The sequence below is a fragment of the Nyctereutes procyonoides genome, unplaced genomic scaffold (genome assembly GCF_905146905.1).
Source record: "Nyctereutes procyonoides isolate TBG_1078 unplaced genomic scaffold, NYPRO_anot_genome, whole genome shotgun sequence".
In the NCBI taxonomy this organism is placed as follows: Eukaryota; Metazoa; Chordata; class Mammalia; order Carnivora; family Canidae; genus Nyctereutes; species Nyctereutes procyonoides.
The window spans coordinates 44,810,315-44,833,898 of NW_026575046.1; the positions used below are offsets into that span (position 1 = coordinate 44,810,315).

General features: G+C 45.7%; 1 protein-coding gene across 4 annotated transcripts in view; it reads left to right on the forward strand.

Annotated features, from left to right (window-relative positions):
* Positions 1–23,584, forward strand: part of WWC1 (WW and C2 domain containing 1) — a 154,371-nt gene that overhangs the window by 77,881 nt on the left and 52,906 nt on the right. For all 4 annotated transcript variants that reach the window (XM_055324794.1, XM_055324796.1, XM_055324795.1 and 1 more), the window contains exons 3-8: positions 2,045–2,248; positions 12,561–12,637; positions 14,014–14,093; positions 19,284–19,413; positions 20,767–20,913; positions 22,105–22,178. In XM_055324794.1, the coding sequence (XP_055180769.1) occupies positions 2,045–2,248; positions 12,561–12,637; positions 14,014–14,093; positions 19,284–19,413; positions 20,767–20,913; positions 22,105–22,178 (712 nt within the window). The remainder of the gene's footprint in view (positions 1–2,044; positions 2,249–12,560; positions 12,638–14,013; positions 14,094–19,283; positions 19,414–20,766; positions 20,914–22,104; positions 22,179–23,584) is intronic.

The window sequence follows — 23,584 nt, forward strand, 5'->3', positions numbered from 1 at the left end:
TTGTTTTCTTTTCCAGAAAAAGGGAGGAGGAAAAGCTAAAGGAATTGCTATTCGTGGACAGTTCAAAAACTGGTCCCAGAAAAGAGTTTGTGCTTTCCTCTCAACCACCGTTTGTTTACTTTACCTGAGCAGAAGTGCTTTATAGCTTCCTAGGAGGCAGGGCTGATTATCCTCTTTAGTAATTATAGAAATATAACCTCAGAGAGGTTAAGCAGCCTGCCCATTGTAACACAGCAATTACTGGCAGGGATGAAAATTTGGCCCTGCCACTTTTTTTTTTTTTTAAGATTTATTTATTTATTTAGAAAGAAAGCATGTGCACACATGCAAGCAGTGGAGAGGGGCAGAGAATGAATCTCAAGCAAACTCTGCGCTGAGCACAGAGCCTGGTGTGGGCCTCGATCTTAGGACCTGAGATCAGACCTCAGCTGAAATCAAGAGTCAGTCGCTTAACTGAGTGAGCCACACAGGCATCCCGGCCCTGCTGCTTCTGTGATCATTCTCCCTATCCTTTTTTGCTTTCATTAGAAATGCTCATTTGGGCCTGTGCAGGAGGAATGAGAGCTCTAGGGCCTATATAAAAGGAGGCATGAACTCAGATTCTCCAGGAGTCAGAACCATGACCCAAATGAATGAAGCAGACCAACAGACTGATGGAGTGCTCGGGTCTGTGGCAGACTGTGGACTCAGTGTGGCCAGATCTTCTGAGAAACCAGATATCAGGATTCTAATGTTTAAATCTCCTATTTTTACGTACTAGTAACCAACTCAAAACTAATAAAACACTTTGGGTTAAGCAAAACCTGTCTGCTGGCTGGGTTCACCACATGGCCATGATTGTACAGTTTCTGGTGTGTCAGCACCCCTGACTCTCCAACCTCACCCCCCACTTGGGAAGTGGCTGGAGCGTTGGCAGTTGATGGGCATTGATTCTCTGACATTGCTTTGACCTGTTCCATGTCGTTCAGCTGCCTGCTGTCCCTTTCTCTAAATGTCTATCTTTTTTGGGTTTTGACTTTTTTTTTCAAATGATCACTATACATATTTATAGATAATTTTTTTCAAAAAGAATGAAGAAAAAATATCCTACTACTACCAAGGCATATCTAGTGCCGATAATGTGCTAAGTTGTCTCCTAATCATTTTGAGAATGTACGTATAATTTCAATAATCAAAATTATTTATATGGTTTGCCCTCTGTACTTCTACTCATATATCATAGGCCCCTTTCCATTTCATCCTATTTCTTTGAACACACTATTTTTAGTGGCTGTGGCAGTGTATTATGTAAAACACAGCAGACCTATTTGGCCAGTTATTTTCCATGTGACCTTGAGCAAGTTATTTGATCTGTGTCTAGATTTTCCCTTTTGAGTAGTGGGTGTCAAAATGGAATCTTCCCTTTAGGATTAGTGTAAGGATTGAAGGGGTAAATAGATGTAACGTAGTTAGATCAGTACCTGGCATAGAGTAAACATGAACTAAGTGCTAGTTGTTATTTTCATTATTATTATTATCCCAGTTTGGTACAAATGTATGTTTGCCTATATATTTTATTATGTTTAATAATAAATTAGGATGGGGGTATTATTGGTCAAAGGTATTCACACTTTAAGGGTCTTTATTTGCATACTCTGTCCTCTTCTAAATATGCTTTAATTTACATTGCCAGCAGGAAATGAGGTCCTTATTTTTTCATACCATCTAAAATATTATTTAATTTTCTTTACCAAAACAGATGACCTTAAGCATCTATAATGTCCTTGAGCCTCTATCTAGATTAGAACTCAAACCTGGTCCTTCTGGCTGTTCTGAGACAGATTGACTTTGGGTATGGAAATTGATTCTGGTTATTTTCTGTTCGTTTGCTTAATCCAAGTGGAGAGTCACTGTGGTTTAATAGGTTAAGTTTAACCCATCTGCCTTTATCGTGATTTCCTATTTATTCTGCTTTTTGATTTCTGGTAGTAGACTCCACAGGCCACCGACCCAACAGATTATTTGTGAGGTGCTGACCTAGGGTGTCTGCTGGGGTCTGTTCCAGAAACCACTCAGATCGAGGACCCGCGGGTCCAATGGCGGCGGGAGCAGGAGCACATGCTGAAGGATTACCTGGTGGTGGCCCAGGAGGCGTTGAGCGCGCAGAAGGAGATCTACCAGGTGAAGCGGCAGCGCCTGGAGCTCGCGCAGCAGGAGTATCAGCAGCTGCACGCCGTCTGGGAGCACAAGCTGGGCTCCCAGGTCAGCTGTGAGTACCTCCCACCACCAGCACCCCACCAACACCTCTGCAGGGAGGAGGCAGTGGCTGCACCCAGTCCTGGCTGGCTTGTCTCTCAGCGCTTCTCACATCTGCTGTTTCCTTCCATCTCTGCTTCTCCGATGCCTCTCCTGCCCCTGCTTGTGCCTTGCAGTGATTCATGTGCCATTTTCGTGCCATTCCTTTCATTCGTTTGCAGTGCTCTCCGACTGCCAGGTGGGTTACAGATCTCCTCATGTAAAGCCCTTCAAAGGCTACGGGGTGTGGGGAGTAGGCAGTTCTTCCGTAACAGATGGAGTTTCAAGTGGGGAAGATGAAAAAGCTTCTGGAGATGGGTGGTGGTGATGGTTGCACAACAACATAGATGTACTTAATGCCCCTGAACTGGACATTGAAAAATGATCAAAGTGGTGAATTTTATGTTACGTATATTTTACCACAGTTAAAAAAAAAAAAAAAAAACTTTTGGCAGCTTCCCGTCGTTCCTTCCATGGCTTCCACCGCCATTTGTGACCAGGCCCCCGCTGGCTGCCCCCACCTCGTCTCTTGCGGCCACTCACTGCAGCTCAGGCTCATTCACTAGGCTCCAGAGTCCCCCACTCTACTGCCCTGGCCTGCCCTGCACCTTTCCACCTCGGGGTTCTTGCTCTTGCTGCACCCCTGCGTAGAATGCTCTTCTTGCGTCCATTTGCACAGCTGGCTCCCTCTGACCCTTCCAGTCTCATTCTTCCTGTCATCTCTGAGAGGCTCACTCTGACAACTCCATCAACAGACTCCCTTCCCTACTGTTAGCCTCTGTAATGCCTCTCTGTTTATTTTCTTCGTAGCGTGTGTCACAAGACATCTGCTTACATGTCTGTCTGCATTACCTCCACTGGCGTATTAACTCTGTAAGGGCAGGGCTCCTGTCTTCCCGGTTCACACTAGTATCCAGGAGAACAAGCATGCTGGGGCCCTAGTCCCTCGTACCCAGGGCAGTGCCAGAACAGTACCTGTTCAGGAGTTCACTCATCTTCTCCTAGGTGTTGGGGATTTTTGTCTTATTTCTAGTAACCAATCCCTCCCAGTGCATATTGAGTGCTTAGTACATGTTGGGCCAAACATGCTATTTTATTGAATCCTCATAATAACCCCTGTGGGCAAGTACAGTTAATGTCCCCTCTCACAGATCAGGAAACAGATTAGAGGGGTCGATGACATGCCCAGGGTCTTAAAGCTAGTGAGAAGCAACAGGAAGTTGTAAACCCATCCCATCTGTCCCACCAGCATTCTCTCTGTGGATCAAGGGGCCAGCATTAGGCTGTGCCATGACTTGGCTGGGTTACCCGACACTTCTCTGGTATGAAGCTCTCACTTTGAGAAGTTTAGTCTGCCAGGGGGACAAAACTTGCCCAATTACTCACTGTCCCAGGCATATCCTTTTCCTTGGTGACTCAAGCAAACCCCTAGCATCTCAGATTATGGAAAAGAACTTCATTACCTTTTTCTAGGTCAAGTAATGTCCAAGAGACTGCCATGAGCATTTTAGTATTTAATCTGTTTTAGATAGCTCAGGCTGCCGTCACAGAATCTCACAGAGTTCGTGGGTTACACACCAGAAGTGTATTTTCCCATTGTTCTGGAGGCTAGAAGTCCAAAATCAGGATGTCAGCATGGTGTGGTTCTGGTGAGAGCCCTCTTCCTGGCTGCCAGATGGCTGTCTTCTCATTGTGTCATCACATAGCACAGAGACAGCATGCTACCTGGTGTCTCCTCCTATAGGGTCACTAACCCATTATGAAAGCCCCACCCTTGTGACCTCATCTAAACCTAATCACCTCCCAAAGACTATCTTCAAACTCCATCCCCTTGGGGGCTGGAGCTTCATCATATGGATTGGAGAGGGGAAGGTGGGGGATAGAATTCAATTTATAGTGTTATCCTCACCACAGCCCTGGCAGGGAGATATTTTGTCCCTACTGAAACTCAGGTTTGAAAAGGTTGGGTCTTTTTTTTTTTTTCTCTTAAGTCCTGCAGTCTGAAAAGTGACAAGTGTGTATAAAAACAAAACTTCCTATTTGGGGGGACAGGATGCTTTTACGTGGACCAAAAATATCACCCCACAAATCACTCATTTGAGAGAAGTGTATTTTCACATGGGAGAGAACTATAGCCACCACCTCACACAGGTATAAAATTAGCATCACCATAAGGAGACGAACTGGCATTGCATGCCTTCTGATATGATTCGGTAAGAACAGTATGGAGGGTGCCTGACAAAAATGTTTACTTACCATCAATCAAATCAAGAAACACCCAGACAGATCCATAAAGTGGAATATCCTACAGGATAATCAGCCTGGAGTCTTTGGGGTAAAAACACACTGAAAAACCAGAAAGAGAGGAAACTATTCTAGACTTAAAAAAAAAAAAAAAAAAAAACACAAAACTCTGGAGACATAAACCAAACTAAATGTCTGTACCCTGATTAGAACTTGGATTAGGGCGGGGGGTAGGAGGCAGCCAAAGAAGACATTCTCAAGCATTTGGAAAATTGTCATAAGTATGATCATCATGTTGTGGCTATGTAGGAGAATGTCCTTGTTCTAACGACATGCACGTGGCATTGTGTCTGCAGCTTAATTTCCAAAGAGCAGGGGGAAAAACTATGCCATCAGTGTAAGTGTGTCCATCAGTTGCTGCCAATGACATGTTGATGGCTTTGAATATAGGATAGGCTTTCATTTTTGGTGACCATTTTCAATAACCGTTTGTTGAGGGATTGCTATGAACCGAATATCCTACTGAGAGAAAGAATTGGAGTGGATGGAGGGATAGATAAAACAAATGTGGCAAAAATGTTAAAAATTGGTGGACATAGGTAAAGGAGGACATATTGATATTATGTTATTCTTTCAAAAAGAGGTCGGGGTGCAGAAAAGAGCCAGATGGGCAAGAATAATGGATTGGTGCAGAAAAGAGCCAGATGGGCAAGAATAATGGATTCCCACAGAAGCCTGGCAGACATTGGACTCTGACCTCAGAGAGCCTGGGTTCGAATCTCCATTCCACTGTTACTGTGTTCTCTTGGGAAACATACTTGGCATCTCTTTACATCTGAGATTCCTTCTGTTTAAGTATGAAATGTTAATAGTACCCTCCTCTATTTGGGGCCAGATAAATCTTTATTGTAGGGGCCATCCTGTATATTGTGGGGTATTTGGCAGCACTTCTGGTCTCTACCCACTAGATGCTAGTAGTACCCCTCCACCCCAGGTTGTAATAACCAAAAATATCTCCAGACACTGCCAAATGTACTCTAGGGGGTACAGAATTTCCCCAGTCAAAAACCAATGGTATAGGTAAAACAATACCTTTAGAACATGTTAATGGTTCAATTTTCTTCTTGGCAGGAAATACTTTACATAATATTTTGAAAGTGTGGACTTTGGAGCTGGACTGCCTGGGCTTAAATCCAGGATATGCAACTTACTAGCCGTGTAACCTTGCCCCAGTTATGCCACTTCTCTCCACCTCAAACTCTTCATCTATAAAATTGATAAAATAATGTTATCACCTTCACTGAGGTATTATGGGGCTTAAATTCATTAACAGATATAAGTACTTGGAATAGTACTTGTCATATTCTTAAGCTCTCAATAAATAATAACAATTATCTGATATTATTAATTCATTGGCATTGAAATGACAAAAATGGGATTTTAATAGATCCTATTAGTCTTATTTTAACCAATAAGAATAAATATATGATCAGTGGTAGGAAGTAATGATGTACTCCTATCATGTGCACACTCCCAAGAGCTCCATCAAGTCCAAAGGCACCACTGATTTGAATGTTAAAGAACTTCCATCTGAAGTGACTTGGGTCATCTCAGGTAACTAGATCTGAGATCTAGACCAGCCAGGAATTGAGGTGTCCCCAGCCTAAGCATGCCTGTTAAAGTCTCATGACTTTCTTTTGGGTTTTACAAGCCAAGTCTGTCTTCCAAGTCAAGCTCTGCACATGTTGATGGACCAGTGAGAGCACATGCCTTGCTTCTAACTCCGATGGCCTGCCCAGGCTTGTGAAATTTTTGCCACCTGGCCTTGGCCACAGGTGGGGCCCTACCCTGGGGATGGAGACTTTGTTGTTATCTCTGGTGTACTCTAGCTCCATGGAGAAGAGAACTAACATTGAATGTGCACCTGTTATATTCCTGCTGGGCAATATGATAGATGCACATAGGTTATTTGAACAATCCTACAAGATACTGTTTTTCCCATTTTACAGATCAGGAAACTGAGGCCCAGAGAAGGGAAGGAGTTTCTCCAAGGTCACTCCAGTAAAACGTGGCAGAGCTGGCCTTTCTACCAGGAATATCAGACCTCAAAAATACTTCTCTTCATATAGATCAGCCAGTCAAATTTTAAGTTTCATGTGTTACATTTGAGTCCTCCTATCCTCTGAAAAATGAGAACTCAGAAGAGCTGGGTTCTTTGGGATCTCATCACATTCCTTCCTCTCTCTAGGCCTTGGTCTCCCATGTGAAAAAGAAATCACTGGGAACGTAGCAGTTAAAAATGCCAGTTGAACCACCCACCTGATCTCACTCACATCTAAAACAAAGGAAATATCAAATAAGAGATTGTTGTTAAGGAGTATATGCACAAAGACAGGGAGACCTGGAGGATGTGGAAGCTGGAAAGCAAATGGGCAGGTGACAGCCTATCTGGTAGACCCGAGAAAAGACAATATGGGCCACTCACAAGGAAAACCAGCGAGCACTCTGGTCTACACAGATCACTGGCAAAAGCCATGGGAATTGGAGACTGCAGATGTCCCCGGGAGTGCAAGTGAAGTGACAAAGGCCTCAAATAAAGAAGATTAGATGAAAGCTAAGCAGACCTTCTCCCCCAATTGGCTCAGCCCATCCCCAACCTGGCAAAAGACTGGAGGGTTTGTGGGGTTTTTTGGGTTTTTTCTTTTCTTTTCTTTTCTTTTCTTTTTTTTTCAGAAAGTGTAGAGTTGCTGGACTATTGGATAAAAGACAAGTTCAAAGCTGGGGTGAACCACACTGAAAAGACAGAAGTGAACATGGACACATAGGATTTGAGACCCCAGCTCACATGTACCACTTGGCTACCCAGAATGGTGCCAGGCTTTTACTGCCCAGGCTGGACAGTCGCAGAGTCTGAGAAATCTGACCAGATAAAAGAGATGTGAAGACATTGAAGGTCTCTGGATGAAACAATCCAGCCAAGTCATGTACCACATAACCCAAAGTCAAAAAAGTCTAGTCTGCTTTTGGGGCCCCACTCTTTTTTTTTTTTTTGACTTGCAAATTTCCATTTTATTTATTTTTTTTAATAAATTAATTTTTATTGGTGTTCAATTTACCTACATACAGAATAACACCCAGTGCTCATCCCGTCAAGTGTCCCCCTCAGTGCCCATCACCCATTCACCCCCACCCCCCGCCCTCCTCCCCCTCCACCACCCCTAGTTCATTTCCCAGAGTTAGGAGTCTTTATGTTCTGTCTCCCCCTCTGATATTTCCCACACATTTCTTCTCCCTTCCCTTATATTCCCTTTCACTATTATTCATATTCCCCAAATGAATGAGAACATACACTGTTTGTCCTTCTCCGATTGACTTACTTCACTCAGCATAATACCCTCCAGTTCCATCCACGTTGAAGCAAATGGTGGGTATTTGTCGTTTCTAATGGCTGAGGAATATTCCATTGTATACGTAAACCACATCTTCTTTATCCATTCGTCTTTCGATGGACACCGAGGCTCCTTCCACAGTTTGGCTATTGTGGACATGGCTGCTAGAAACATCGGGGTGCAGGTGTCCCGGCGTTTCATTGCATCTGAATCTTTGGGGTAAATCCCCAACAGTGCAATTGCTGGGTCGTAGGGCAGGTCTATTTTTAACTCTTTGAGGAACCTCCACACAATTTTCCAGAGTGGCTGCACCAGTTCACATTCCCACCAACAGTGTAAGAGGGTTCCCTTTTCTCCACATCCTCTCCAACATTTGTTGTTTCCTGCCTTGTTAATTTTCCCCATTCTCACTGGTGTGAGGTGGTATCTCATTGTGGTTTTGATTTGTATTTCCCTGATGGCAAGTGATGCAGAGCATTTTCTCATGTGCATGTTGGCCATGTCTATGTCTTCCTCTGTGAGATTTCTCTTCATGTCTTTTGTGGGGCCCCACTCTTAAATATGAGCAGACAGCTGAGATTCCAGACATCCGAGGAAAGAATTCTCTGGCATGAAAAGTAGAGATGAAAATGAAAACAATCATGTGGTGGTGTCAGGAGAGCCTTGGAGGGACCCAGGGAGTCTTCACGAAGAAGAAAAACCTCACGAGACGCTACACACCCATGAAACAAGAACAGGATGCTACATTTTAGAGAAAGGAACACTCAGAGAACACAAAAGAGCCTTTAGAAATTAAAATACAATGTCAGAAATTTAAAATCTGTAGGAAGACTAGAAGGTAAGACCGAAGAAATCTGCTAAAAAGCAGAGCAAAAATAGAATGAGATAGAAAATGAGAGAAAGAAAAATAGAGCACCAGGCCAGGAGATCTATCGGAGTGATAAAAGTTCCAGAGAGAGCAGAGGAAACAGAGGAGAAGGAGCATCAGGTAAAATAATTTTGAAAAAATTTCCCAGAACAGATGGAGGAGAGCTTTTAGGTTTAAAGGGCTCAGTGAACACAATGCATGAAAGTCAGCTCACACCAAGACATACCCTTGTGCAACTTCAAACATGGAGAGATTGGAGCTCCTGAAAGCCTTCGAATAAAAAAACCAGGTCACACAAAAATTATCAGGACTCAGAATAGTTCAACAGCAACACTGGAAACCTAGAAGACAATGGAGCTATGCCTTCAAATTTTTAAGGAAAATCACTTCCGACCTGGAATTCTATATCCAGCAAAACTACCTTTAACCAACTGTAGGGTAGAACAAAGGTATTTTTAGACATGCACAATTTCAAAAGTTTCTTTCCTTTGTGGTCTCCTTCTTGGGAAGCTGCTAGTGTTCTACTGAAACAGCTGGTAAGAGGGGAAGACAAAGAGGGAATCTCAGGGTGCTGGCAGTGCAGAGAGAGCAACCAGCTCTCGTGCCTGGGCCAGGCATAGCCAAAAAGTGGAAATGGGCAGGAAGCTGACTGGCCTGGACCCGAAGAGGGGAGATTCAGATAACTGGCAGAGCGTGAGGTTGAATCTGTGATAAGTTTGTAGACAGCATAAAAATGACAAGTATTAACTCTAGGAAAAACAACCCCCAAAAAATGTGCTGGAAAGGAAAGTAAGCAAAGTCAGCTGCATGCCTCTGGCCCAAGGAGTGTTTACAAAGTAAAAGTAATGCAAACACTGAAGATGCTTTCACCAAGACTGTGCTTATCTGTGAGGATGGGTAGCTGGGGGCAAGGGGGCAGGACACATGTGCAGCATAGAGGCCAGAGGAGGGAGGGGAGCTAATCCCTAGCCTCCAGAGAGAGAAGAAAGTAAATAAGCCTAAAACAAAAATACCTTGCTACTTTCTGATAACCAAGAAAATAGCTGAACATGTGGAAATGGCTCCCTTTTGGGGAGTGAGATAGGGGATAGGGACCTATGGAATGTTCTTTTAGTGCAAACCTTGTACCGCTTTGAACTGTTAAACTTACGTTCATATATACCTTGAATAAAAGCTTAACAATTAAAAACTATTAAAAGGTGGGCACTTAAAATTAGCCTTTAAGGTTCTGTTCGAATACATGTAATTCCTTTGTTGTAAGCATAGTGAAGGGATAAGGGTGCAAGGGGAGGGAGATGGGTACCTGTTTTTTGATTGCAGTGCTGATTAGTTAAGTGTGCTGCCATTTTTTTTTCCTTTTTCCAGTGCAAAAAGATGGTTTTATTAAAGCACAGGGACAGGACCCGTGGGCAGAAAGGGCTCAAGTGTGTTTCTTTTGTGAAAATTCCTCAAGCTACACACATGATTTGTGCACCTTTCCACTTGCATTTTTAGTTAGATAAAGTGCTTACCAAAAAAATGATAACAGGCCACATCCCATTTCAACAGCTTGGGGTGCAAACACTGCATTTCACAGTGGTGCTCCAGAGCATAAGAATTCAAGCCCCCAGTGACTCAGTTGGTGGGAGTCTGTTCTCTTTTGTGTTTCCTTCCCTCCAAGATTTTTGAGTATACCCAAGAACCACCTCCCATTCTGTAGATCAGCACTGGTTGGTGTTGCTGGTGCCCACAGAGCACGCTCTCCCTTTTAGGGTCAGGTCTTGCAATTTTTCATGGGCTCTCCAGGCTGCTGTCACACTCACCTTTAAGTTCCTAGAAGCGTAGACCCAAGTCCAGTGGCACAACCTGATAGCAGAGTGGCCAGCAGGGTAGGATGCTCACATTCTGTGACACCCCCTCCCTTTTGGAGTGTGGCTCCATCTTATTTCCTCACCAGTGACTCTCTTCACCATGTTTTTACAATTGATCAGTGGGTAACAAATATTCACAACCTTAAAGTTTTGTTGAAAACTTCCCCTGTCTGGGGAATATTGCTTAAATCGCTGCCTCCAGCTAGGTATCCAGCCAAATCCCACCCTGAAATCCCTAAGTCCAGCGAACACCAGAGGGATTAGAATGCAGGAAATGAAAGCTTCCAATTGTAAACAAAAATCGGTATCTGAAGTCTCTCTGTTCCATGCTCACAAGGAGGACTACAAGGACCTCCCCCTGCCAACCCAGGTATTCCTGCCACACATCTCTTATCGTAAAATCCATCCTCCTCCTCCTCCCCCTTGTCATCATTCCTATAAACTGGGCAGAAATGCAACACGCCTTTGGTGCAAAACATCTTTACTGTTACCGTGCAGAACAGTTTTATTTCCTTTCTCCCCAACTTTTCAGCGTTATGTTTCAGCTTCCTTTGTGCATAATCAGAAGGTCCATTTCACTATTTTAACCAAATCCAAAGAGCAACATCCCCTTCACAACAGCCATATCTGCCTCTGGACACCGAAAATTGCCACCAGTCTCTATCCTCAGAAAACTCTAGGCCCCAGTAGGTGATCTCACTGTACACATAGTGTTCAGGTGACAGCAGGTGGAAAGTGGGGGAATGATGGAATTGCGATTACGGTGGGATGAAGGTCCTGCAGGAAAAAGGTCTTCTCTGGCCTCCATACCAAGAATGCCTGTCCTTTTCCTGAACAGTGAGGCTGTGTTTACATTAAGGGCACCATGAATATTACATCGGGCCCCTTTCCCTCTTCACATCACCAGTCAGGAAGCTCTGAGCCCTGCTGTGGCACCTGGTAAGGAAGGGGAACCTTCCATGTTTGCATGGGCCCTAACTAATCTCACACCTATGGCTGTGCTTCCTCATTCTTATTTTTCCTTTACTTCATTTTACTGTTAACCTTCATGTTTGTAAGCCTTAAGATATCTTTTCAAGACCTAAATACTATTTTTAAATCTTAAAAATGCAGTTAAGATTACAGCTACTTAACAGGACCATGGATAAGCATTGGAGAGTAATTTGTATGAATAGATCATTGTATTGGGGGGATGGCATTATTTATTATTTTCCCTTAAAAATGTACGCTGATATTGTAAAGTACGATAAATATTTTCAACAGTATTTTGATTATTAAAAATATGTTCATCTTAGAAAATGTAGAAAAGAAAAATACAAAGATGAAAATATTCATCACTTACATCTCTAGATATCAATGTCATCTTTCTGTATATTTCTTTTTGTGTCTTTTTTAGATGCGTGTGTGTGTGTGTGTGTGTTAACTGTTCATTTTCCAAATTTACATTACTCTTTATAGTGTCTGTAGATGATTGTTTTCAGGTAGCAGCACCTTTTGGACATTTCCCCTTGTTGAGAATTCCTCTGAACTATCATTTTATTTTATTTTTTAAGATTTTTAATTATTTAATGGAGGGAGGGGGGAAGGACAGAGGGAGAGACAGACTCCCCTCTGAGCAGCAAGTCTGATGTTGAGCTCGATCCTGAGCTCAATCCCAGGACTTCGAGATCATAACCTGGGCTGAAAGCAGATACTTAATGGACTGAGCCGCCCAGATGCTCCCTGCACCATCATTTTAAATCCCAGTAAGTCGTATCGTCCTCATTTATGTATGCGTCCTATTTATTTAGCACATCCCCCCCCCCCCCCCCCCGCGTTGGACATTTAGGTGGTTCACTATTAGTCATTCCTTTCTGGGTTTATGTAGATGGCCAAACAAGCCATCTTTATCAAAACGTTTCCTCTACAGAACTGTTTTTTTCTTTCTCGTTGCAGTGGTGTCAGGCTCATCATCCAGCTCTAAGTATGACCCTGAGATCCTGAAAGCTGAAATTGCCACTGCGAAATCCCGGGTAGGGCCTGCCTCTTTGCCTATACTGTGGAAGGGGGTCACTGAGGCAGCCACAGGCCACTCACTCACCCACAAGACTAGAGCAGGTGCTTCCACCAGGCAGTGGCGGCCAGTGCTGACTGCCAGGATCCCGAATAATAGCAGTGGTAGCAGTTGTCAGAGTAATTGTGAAGGTGACAGCAGCTGCCATTTCACTATATCCCTGGCATAGCGCTCAGGGCTCCATGAGGGCTGTCTCGTGTTCTTGCAGCAGACCCAAGAAGCAGCTGTCAGCGTCTGTGCTTTAAAGATGAGCACAGGCAAGCTTAGGGAGCTGAAGAACTTGCCCAGGGTCACAAGGCCTCAGGGCTTCCTCCACGTGCTTAATGTAATGTGCTATCTTCCTGGCTGCAGCTTCTCCTGCGTTGTCTTATTTAACTACTTCACGACTTCTTGGGGATAGCTATGATTCCCATTTCACTGATGTGTAACTAAGACACCACAGTTCAGTGGTGCTCAACTAAACCAGTATTTTGCTCAACTAAAGCCAGTATTTTGAACACTGGTTCAGTTACACTTCAGGTAAGGTTCTCCAAATTCAGATGCCTGCAAAAAAAAAACGTCAAAGGGGGATGAGAGCTCTGGGTGAAGCAGTAGGGAGTGGTGGGAAGTGTGTAGCCTAGAGAGGTGGGCCCTGTCTAAAGGGGTAGTTGAATCTAACCCCTCCCCTCTTGTGGCCATGCTGGAATGAGGGCTCAGTGGTTGGTGCATCTTCTAATTTTAGAAAACAACTATACTTAGGCTTATTATACAAAATCTCTCAGTATTTCATTATTAACAATTAACTTTTTTGATTTAATAACTGCAAGCCAAACAAGGCATTCCTGCAGGCCAAATCTGGCTCCTGTGCCTTGTCTTGCCTCTAAAGTTACTACATTGCCTCTCTCTTCCACGCACAGCATTCCCAAACCCATCACCTGCTTTAAGTTATGCACAGCCCTGCAAATTACCATATTCTCATCTGTCTAAACAGGAAAGGGAGGTTCAGAGAGGTAAGGTGGCTTGTGAGCGGTCACCCAGCGAGGCAGTGGGAAGGCTAAGCTCTGTCTCAGGGCAGCTAGCACCTGTCCACTTCTTGCCTCAAGTGAGGCTTCTTGCCTCAAGTGAGGGCTGACCAAGAATGACCTGATCCCAACCAGGCTGGGATGCTGACTGCAGGAGCAGCTGCAGAGACCAACAACATCAGTGAGGGGAAGGTGTGGGACCACGTGGCCCAAGGGATACGACCTGAGTAATTATGCGGGAGCCCTGGGGGGCTCTGGGTTCCCATTAGAGAGAAGGCAGCCTGCAATTCCCTATCAACCTTGGATCTAGCCCCATGTGTCTTCTGCCATCCAGGTCAACAAACTAAAGAGAGAGATGGTTCACCTCCAGCAGGAGCTGCAGTTCAAAGAGCGTGGCTTTCAGACCCTGAAGAAGTAAGTCCACCCTGTTGTGCAGAGCGTGGGGATGTCCCCTACTCCCCCTCCTGCCCCTCTGTCTGTCTCTCCTTTAAGGCCACTCTAACCATTCGATTCCAGTTCTGTTCCACTGGTATTGACTGAAGATATTGTCACTCAACGTTGCGGTATAGAAAGAGAAAAGGGGAATCTTTTCTTTTCTTTTTCTTTCTTTCTTTTTTTTTTTTTTTTTAAGATCTTATTTATTTACTTCAGAGAGAGACCACAAGCATAAGCAGGGGGAGGAGCAGAGGGAGAAGCAGACTCCCTTCTGAGCAGGAAATCCGATGCAATGTGGGGCTTGGTCCCAGGACCTTGGGATCATGACCTGAGCCGAAGGCAGATGCTTAACCAACTGAGCCCCCCGAGATGCCCCAAAGGGAATCCTTTCAAACCAGAGTTCTCATTGTCCTCTGAATTCCTGAAGCCGTTGAAGCCAGTTTTACCAGCCAGTCACAGAAACAAGTTTTGTTGGGCATTTCTGGGCACCTGTCTCATCTCCTCCAGGAGATACAGTAGGATCTGATGCACATGCAAATAAAACAAACTCTGCTTTCCCATGGCCCCTAAAGATGAGCAGCTAGTGTGCCCCACTGAAGGAACGAGGATTTCTTCCACAACACACAGAGCACTGGGAAAACATGCATCATGTCATGGCCACTGTACTCTATGGGTGACTTACAGAGTTTCCAGGATAACTTTGACCAAATGTAATTTTCACATTTAGAAACTGACTTGCCACCAAGATATAGCTCTGTTGTTTCTTTAGAGCAGGTGCATTGATCCCTATTATCATTATCATACTAGCTAAGATTTATTGAGCAGTTACTCTGCCCAGCAGCACTTTCAGTGTTTCTGCTTGGGTGACCTCATTTGATTCCCATTGCAACTCTATAAGGAATGTTCTTTTAGCTAACTCCCCTTTGTAGGAGAGGAAACTGAGTCACATAGTATGTGCTCAGCAAGCCTTAGCTTATTGTTATGAATAATCACACATGCAGTGAACACTTGTGCGTTGAGTCATGTTCAGTATATTTGATGAACTCAGTGTACAGTCATGACAGAGGTGCCTGGTCGCCCTCTTGGAAGCCCCAGGGAGAACATGCAGTCGATTACTCTGTTCTAAGGGACATCTCACTTAGATTCCCAACAGACAGCTGCTTCTCTAGTCACTTGCCTTCTCTCTGACTCTACCTTTTCCTCATCCTCTGAACCTCAGATCCACCCCACTACTCTGTGGCCACAGCTCCAAGCCTTGAGATGGCTGTCACCAATCTTGATTAATCGAGAGGACTGTGACCACTCTTAGGGGTTGGTTGGTTCTGATTCACATCTTCGCATCTCCAAAGCTACGGGGGAGCTACATGAATCCTCCACCACACAAGGAGGAGGATATTTTATATATGTGTGCTTCTATAGGTACATATGTTACTAATAGACGTATATATACATGTGACAGTCGACAGCATGAATATGAGCTTAGAAAACTCCTATCTGTGATCTATAAAGCCAATAACCTCATGAGCCCTCCAGATTCTGAACACATAGTTTAAAGGTTACTCACTCCCACGTCATCTTACCGCAGGGGCCTTCCCCCGCTCCCTTTCCTGCAATCCTCAGGAGCTTCTGGTTAGAACATTTCCCATTATTCTCTGAGCCACCACAAACCTGTTTTACCACTTTGTCACCCTGTAGAAGCATTGAAAATTCTTGTTCTTTGGTAAGCTGACGCTGAAACCCCAAAGACAAGCCTCCTTTTTTTCCTCCTCCCTCCGCCCAACTGATGTTTGATATCAGGCCTAGATAGGACCTATGGCAGCTCTGGCCGCCCACACTCCTTACCCGAAGCCAGCTCCATGTTCAGTATGGAGGAAGGCATCTGCTTTAATGCACACCTTGGCAGAGAGGGTTAGGAATGTAGCCTCGAGGGGCAGATGGCCTGGGTTTAAATCCCAGTTCCCAGGAACCTTCCAAAAATGACTTAGCCCCCTTGAGCTTTGGTTTCTTTACCTGAAAAATAAGTTATTGTGGAGATTAAACTGAAGTGTGTGACAGTGCCTGGCAGTGAGCGTAAGGATCGGGTGAGGGATGTGTGTGTGGGGGGGGGGTGACCTCTAGCTAGTTGCTGGCTTGGGTTTGGGGAGGGACTCAGATGAATTCGTTTGCCCCAGGCTCAAGGCTGTGCTGGGTAAGCACTATGCATCACTCACCTCATTTCACTGTCTCTATCCCTTTAAGAGAGGTTTTTGTCATGCCCCATTTTACAGATGAGGCACCGAAGAGGTTGAAAATATACCTACCTACCATATGCTCCCTCACCCAGTAAGCAGTGGGGCTGGGGTCAGAACCCAGGACTGTTGGGTTTTGCCACTCATGTGCTAATACCTTCCTTCCTGGCTTCATCCTTCATAACCCCCTCCTCATCCCCAGAAAACAGGAGGCCTCTTTCCATGTCCCTTGGGATCTTTTGCAGAGGCCAGTGGTGGGAGGTGATCTCATCACTTCTACCGCTCTCAGCCTCTTCCCTTTGCAGAGCATGGGAGAAGGTAAAGCTTGTTCCCTTGTCATGACCATATTTATGGTCAGCAACCCTAGTTTTTAAAAAAAGGAAAGGTTGATGAGGATTGAAAGATGCATCTTTGGAGACTGAAAAAAAAAATCAAGATGAAAGCTTGGGACTTGGTCTGTCAGCCACTTGGAGCCCTTGTAAATAGGAAAGAGTTGAGACTTGGCACATCATCCCTGTGGGAGAAGGGCCATGCAGCATCTTCCCGCATGTCCCCAAAGCCGCCCTGCCCAGGTGAGAGTTGTCTGGACAAGACCAAGGGGAGTTGGCTGCTGTCAGAACCTTTGCCCTGCTTCTCTGTGGCTGTCCTGTGACTAGCGGGTGTGTGAATCTCTGGACAGCTGCATAATTTAGAAATTCTAAAACACGCAGCCCACTACACCCTCCTCTCCCCTTCAACCACACAACTTTTCTTTCCCTTAAAAAAAAAAAAAAAGATTCATTCACTGAGCACATAATGGTGACCCTTTGTTCCCCTCTCCCTACCCCCCAATCCCAAGAGTGTTCCCTCTTGGAGCTCCTCTCTGGAGCCAAATTCCAGAGCCTGGGTTGCTAAGGCCCCTGAGGGAAATCAGGTAGAGGCTGTCTGAGGAGCCCAGGGCACAGCAGACAAACCGCTTCTGTCTCATCCTGCTGAGGATTCAAAGCCATCCTCACCCTGTTGGCAGAGGACAGCAGGGCACAGCCCCCCTCCCTGGAGCCCCCAGCCCTGCTCAAGCAAATGATATTTCTCCTGCACCCCTCCCCCCCACATCTAGGGCAGGGCCACCTCCAGTCCTGGGGGACCCTCCTCTCCACAGAGCATCTTGGGCACGGCCCCTGCTACAGAAAGCTCCCTTTAGACTAATTTTTCAAACTAAATCTGAGACCAGTCTTAGCCAACCTGGCAGGCCTGCTCAGGCCCAAGTCCTCGAAAGGAATAGACAGGCTATTTTTAGTGGGGAGACATAAATGGGGCTTTGTTTTCTCTCCACGGAGGCTGAAATAACGGAAGGGCAGGGGGAGGGCCGCGCTGAGACCCCGGTTCTCTCCCTCTCTCCTGCTCAGAGGCAGACAGACAGACGGGGATGAAAACCTGCCCCCCACCCCCTCAGTGATTCCCCACTCAGGTTATTTTTAGCCTAGGACAGTTTGGCCTCAAGCAGGAAACCAGAGAGGAATGCCTTCGAGCAGTTTCTCATCCTGAAATAATGGGTTTCTGGTGTTCCCTCAGACTGTAAGACTTCCTTTTCTCCTTTGGGGACTGAAACGGCAGGCCTAGCCTTTGGGGAAAGTGCGAAGCAGTTGAAGTTTTCTTTCTTTCCTCCGAAGCTTCTCCACACCACGGCCTCCTTCCCCAGAAAGCCTGGACCTCCACCATCTCCGGCTTGGTTGTCCTTCAGAAAGCAACATTGTCCTGTATGTGGGGCCTAGATAAGCTGATTTGGTCCCGTCCTTCCCAGTCCACTGCCTGCCTATCCATCTTTTATCCCATCTGACATTCCTAGCAGCTTCGGGAGCATGGGTGGGGCAGGTGACATTACCCAGGTTTTTTATAGAGGAACAAGCTGAGCCTCCTAGTGTTGAGGGCTGTGCCCAAGGCCAGGCCACTGAGGGGCAGGGCTAGGAGTTTTTCATCATTCACAACTCACCTTCACTGTGCTTGTTGGCTCAGCAAATCATCCAGCTCCTGTCCCCCAGGGGGCATCGGAGAAAGTATGGAGGTGTTTTTGGTTGTCACAGCTGGGGGTCAGAATGCTACTGGCACTGAGATGGCAGAGACCAGGGATGCTACTAAACAGCAAACAATGCACAGGACAGCCCCCCACCATGAATCATCCTCCCCAAATGTCAAGATGGTGAGGTTGAGAGACCGCAAGTTAAAGGACTGTTCTATACCACGTTCTAAGACTACTGAAACTGGGGCACCTGGGTAGCTCAGTGGTTGAGCATCTGCCTTTGGCTCAGGTTGTGATCCGGGGCCCTGGGACTGAGGCCCATATCAGGTTCCCCTCACAGGGAGCCTGCTTCTTCTTCTGCCTATGTCTCTGCCTGTGTGTGTGTGTGTGTGTGTGTGTGTGTGTGTCATGAATAAATAAATAAAATCTTTTTAATAAAATAAAACTACTGAAACTTACTCAGTCCCACCCCTGTCCCAAGCCTGCCAGAGACCAGTCAAGGATACTACCACATACACCACTAACTAGAACACAGTGTTAATGGTTACAGTGTCACAGCTACACACAGTGTTATGGGAACACCTCGCCCAGCCTGGAGGATACAGGGAGGTAATCAGGGAAAGCTTCCTGAAAGAGCTGGTGCTTAGAGGATCCTTAACTTCAAGGGTGGTGTTGCTTCTGCAGCCCCACACTGCAAGACATTTCACAGGCGCCTACTGTGCCTTATCCTAAAGGCAGGACTTTTAGGATAAGGGGAGGGAGGGAGTGTAGGACACAGAGGAGCCTCCTTATGGGACTGAAACTTTAGGATAAGGGGAGGGAGGAAGTGTAGGACACAGAGGAGCCTCCTTATGGGACTGAAGCTTGTCTTCCATGCTTTTCCCCTGGGGAGACTCCATCCCTCACCCTATCTCTGTCTGACCTTTCCCACTGACTGTTTCCTAGAATCGATAAGAAAATGTCTGATGCTCAGGGCAGCTACAAACTGGATGAAGCTCAGGCTGTCTTGAGAGAAACAAAAGCCATCAAAAAGGCCATCACGTGTGGAGAAAAAGAAAAGCAAGATCTCATTAAGGTATGGGAGTTCCTGTGATGTGGTCCTACCTCGATTTTTCCCGAGCACCTTTCTGTGCCGGGACTCATGCTGTTTCTGCGTGCTGCACAGCTCACTGAGTTCTCATCATTGGTCTTCTTGGGTGTTCAGTCTCATCTTGTAGAGCAAGAAAAGGAGGTTCAGAAGCATTAGGTGACTTGCCTAAGGTCACATCACTGGCAGAGTTGTAACAGGAGCCATCTGTTCTAGTCCAAAGGTCATGTCTTTGCCACTGGTTCTAGCTACCTGGCTTGCTTTTCAAAGAACCAAACAGGGGAATGGTTTTGACATCAGTAGCCCCAACATCAAAATGTAACATCTTCATAAGTATTGTATTTGCATGTTCTCCGTCTGTGCTGAGGACCGAACAAATGATAGTCCCTGTGATTTAACGTGCCATGCAATTGGGCCAAGCACTTTGCGTGTATCACGCCTCACTTACCTCTTATACCAGCCCGAGGTCATCCCCTTCATACAGATAATGACTGTACAGTTCAGAGTCAGTCATAGAGTCAGCATTCGAACCCGTGAACACTGTCTCAGAAGCCTGTTCTTTTCATCCCTGGACACTCCACCTCTCCCCACAGGAACTACCCTGACCTCTGAGATCCTGTATTTGTTTTTCCCCTTGGCAGATTAAGAGTTGGGCTCAGAGGTGCTATAACTGATTTAGTGAAGGAAGCTTTATGCTCTATGGCAAACAAAATTATTTTGAAGCTCCTGTCCAGGACAACAACCCAATGAAAACATTTAGGCCCTAGTGCCGTGGGAACCCCGTTCCTATTGTGATTGAACCAAATGCTGCTATGTCATTTGCCAGCCTTTCCATGTAACAACTCTCTTATCAATAAAATGGAGATAATCCTAGGTCATTTTTCACAGGACTGATGTCAGGATTAAGCAAGCTGATGATAAAGCCAACAGGTATTGAGTATTGGCTGTATAAGCACTTTACATTGGTCATCCCATTAAATCAGTATGATAGTCCTATGAGATAGGACCTATGGTTATTCCTCTTTTTTAGGAGGGGAAACTGAGACACAGAGAGCTTAATCAACTACCTCAGGTCACACAGCTAGTAAGTAGCAGGGCAAGGATTCCAAGTCAGGCAGGTGGCTCCACAGCCAGAGTCCATACCATTCTCTCCCAAGTTAAAGACTCGGCATTGAGCAACTACCCACTTGCTGCTAGCTCTTTATAAGGTAAGTGGAATAACCAGAGTGAGCGTGGGTTTTTACTGAATTATGAAAGGTGGAGAGGATAGCACACAGAGGGGGACAGACCAGAGCTCCCTTCTGGGAAGTTGTGTTGCTAACCCTGCCTTCCCCTCCTTAGAGCCTCGCCATGCTGAAGGATGGCTTCCGCACAGACAGAGGGTCCCACTCTGACTTGTGGTCCAGCAGCAGCTCTCTGGAGAGTTCAGGTTACCCACTGCCAAAACAGTACCTGGATGTCAGCTCCCAGACGGACATCTCGGGAAGTGTGAGTAGTCAGTGCGTCCAGGAGGCTGCTGTAGCAGGCAGCCACCTCCTCGTCTCTCACCTGGGGAGTTGACCAGTGTCTCTCTGTTGGCCCGGCTGCTAACTCAGCCTTCTGGAGCTCCATTCTCTTGCAGACCTCTCGGCCCCAGGATGACATGGTGTGATGGTATGGAGGAAAAGCCAGCACTGACTCCATGGTCCTGAGTGTGACCTGGCCATGTGCTTGCATCTCTAGATGCTGCACACAGAGCATGTCTGAAGGACCAGCATCTCTCTTGGGTTCCCTTCTGGTGGATTTGTAACACCATCCTGTTTTTCTTTCACTAGCTGTAAAGCAGGTGATATTTCCCTTCTGTTCCTCCCAAAACATTCCACGCAGCTTTCAGACAGCAACTCTTCAAAAGCTCAGTCTGGTCACAGTAGTGAACACTGAGACTGCCATCCAGATGTACTCCGTGAAAGTTTTAGAGCAAGACTGACCCACAGCTGTCTGGCATGTTTGGAGCACTTTTGTTTTCTTAGAGCAAGTAACATTAAGCAGACCTGCCTCCTAGCCTCCGTGGCCCAGTGCTATTCCATTCTGGTTCCAATAGGTGTGTCCCCACTTACAAAGAGAAGCTATATCCATGTCTGCTTGGGTGAGCCTTGTAGCTTCTTGCCACTCTTGACAAATGGTGTCCTATGGGCTGTTCCCCTTCTTCTCCAAACCACCCATGCTTCCAGCTACAAGCCACCTGTAGGACTCCCTGCCAGTTCCAGGGCCTTCTCCTCAATCATTCCGTGTTTCAGTCCTCCCTGAGTTTTCAGCTGAGCCCATCTGCAGCTTCCTGACGATGTCTTTCTTGTATATTGGCTGCCCCCCCCCCCCCGTTTCCTTCTGACCAGCTGTCCTCCATACTTCTGGGGCTTGAATGGGCTCCAAGCCTTTCAGGGCTGCGAGATGATATTCTAGGCTCTCATCTTCTCTTCTAGAAGTGATAGATGTCTGAGTTTGGGGGTCTTCCCACAGCCTGCAGGCAGGAAAGCGTCTTTGCCTGACTAGCTTCCCTGCTATCACACAGCCAAGTCGGTAATTGGGGGCTATTCTTAGCTACTTCCCACGCAAGCTGTCAAGTCTCTCATGAGCTCTTGAAATCCAACTCCGCACCGGCCACAATGGCCCTATAATTCCCGACTTTGTTCTTTCCCCCAGTTTGGCACGAGCAGCAACAATCAGTTGGCAGAGAAGGTCAGATTGCGCCTTCGATATGAAGAGGCTAAGAGAAGGTAATTAGGGGCTGGGGGCGGGATGGCTTCGATGATGATAACTACCATTGCACAGTGTCTGCTCTATGCCTGGCTTTTCACACGCCTCCTTCTCTTTAATCCTCTAAGATTATGAAGATAAGTATTAGGATATTTATATTTTAACCCCCCTCTGAAGCTCAGAAAGGAAATGACTGAGTCAGGGATGCTTCACTAGGTAAAAAGTAGAACTGTGCTTTGAACCCAAATCTGTGAATCCTCGAGCCTAGTTATTTTTCCACTTACTGGACTCAGTTTCTATAATCAGGATTTTTCAGTAGTCCTATAAGTAGCCTGGTTTGAAGAAGCACAACCGAGGTTTTAGTGATAAGCCAAAAAGAAGTTGGATACTAAACACTTCAGTGTCTCCTGCCCAACAAGGAGCAAGCTGTGCTTACAAACTGTGCAGACCCCAGTGACAGTTCTGTTGTTCCGTGGCTTCAGTTGGGTTCTGCCAACTGAACAAATTAAACAATAATCAAAGCTGTTATTTTTAGAGCATCTGTTATGCACCAGGTATTGTATAAAAGCATTTGTATGTGTATCATCTCATTGCATTTTAAAAACAACCTTATAGCATAGTTTGTATTATCTCATGTTAGAGAAGAGAAAGGTAAGATCTAAGATGTTTTATGACTTTTCAACATGATGGAGTCAGATTTTGAACTCTGAACAGTCTGGCTCCAAGTCCATGATCTTCTTGTACACAAAGCCAGCCTTCCTGGGAAAGAACCCACAGAGTGTGATGGCGAATGAAGTCAGGCATATTGCATCCATTCCTCTTTAGGCCACCTGCTGCCTGGCCCACGGACATTCTAAGCCAGGCCACATAAAGGTGTGGCAGTGCCCAGCTCTGCCTCTTTGCCAATTCTGTGTGATTAGCAGAACCTTTGCAGCAGTAACAGAAATCCTACAGGAACTAGGAGAAGTAGAAAAGGAAATCTGTTGGCTTATTGAATTCCAAAGTCTGAGGATAAAGCAGGTTCAGGCACAGCTGGATCCAGAGATTCAAATCATGTTATACAGACTCAGTTTCTCCCCTTTTCTCTACCCTGCTTGCCTTTGTGTTGACAGACTTTCCTACCAAAACGTAAAGGTGACCCCCAGAAATTCTAGAGTTATATACTATCAGGTTAGCCACCCCAGCAGAAGGAGGATCTACCTTTCCCAATAGATTTAACGGGTTTTGAGTTTGATGCTCACTGGCTTTTCCCGGTGAACCAATCATTGTTGCAGAGTTGGAGGAATTAGAATTCTCTGAAGGTCCAGGCGTGGGTCATGTGCCTAACTCTGGGAGGGGGATTGAGATCAGCTTTGTGGGAACCAAGTGACTTAAGTATGGGAGGAGCGATTTCCCAAAGAAAATTTGGAGCATTGTTAACAGAAGG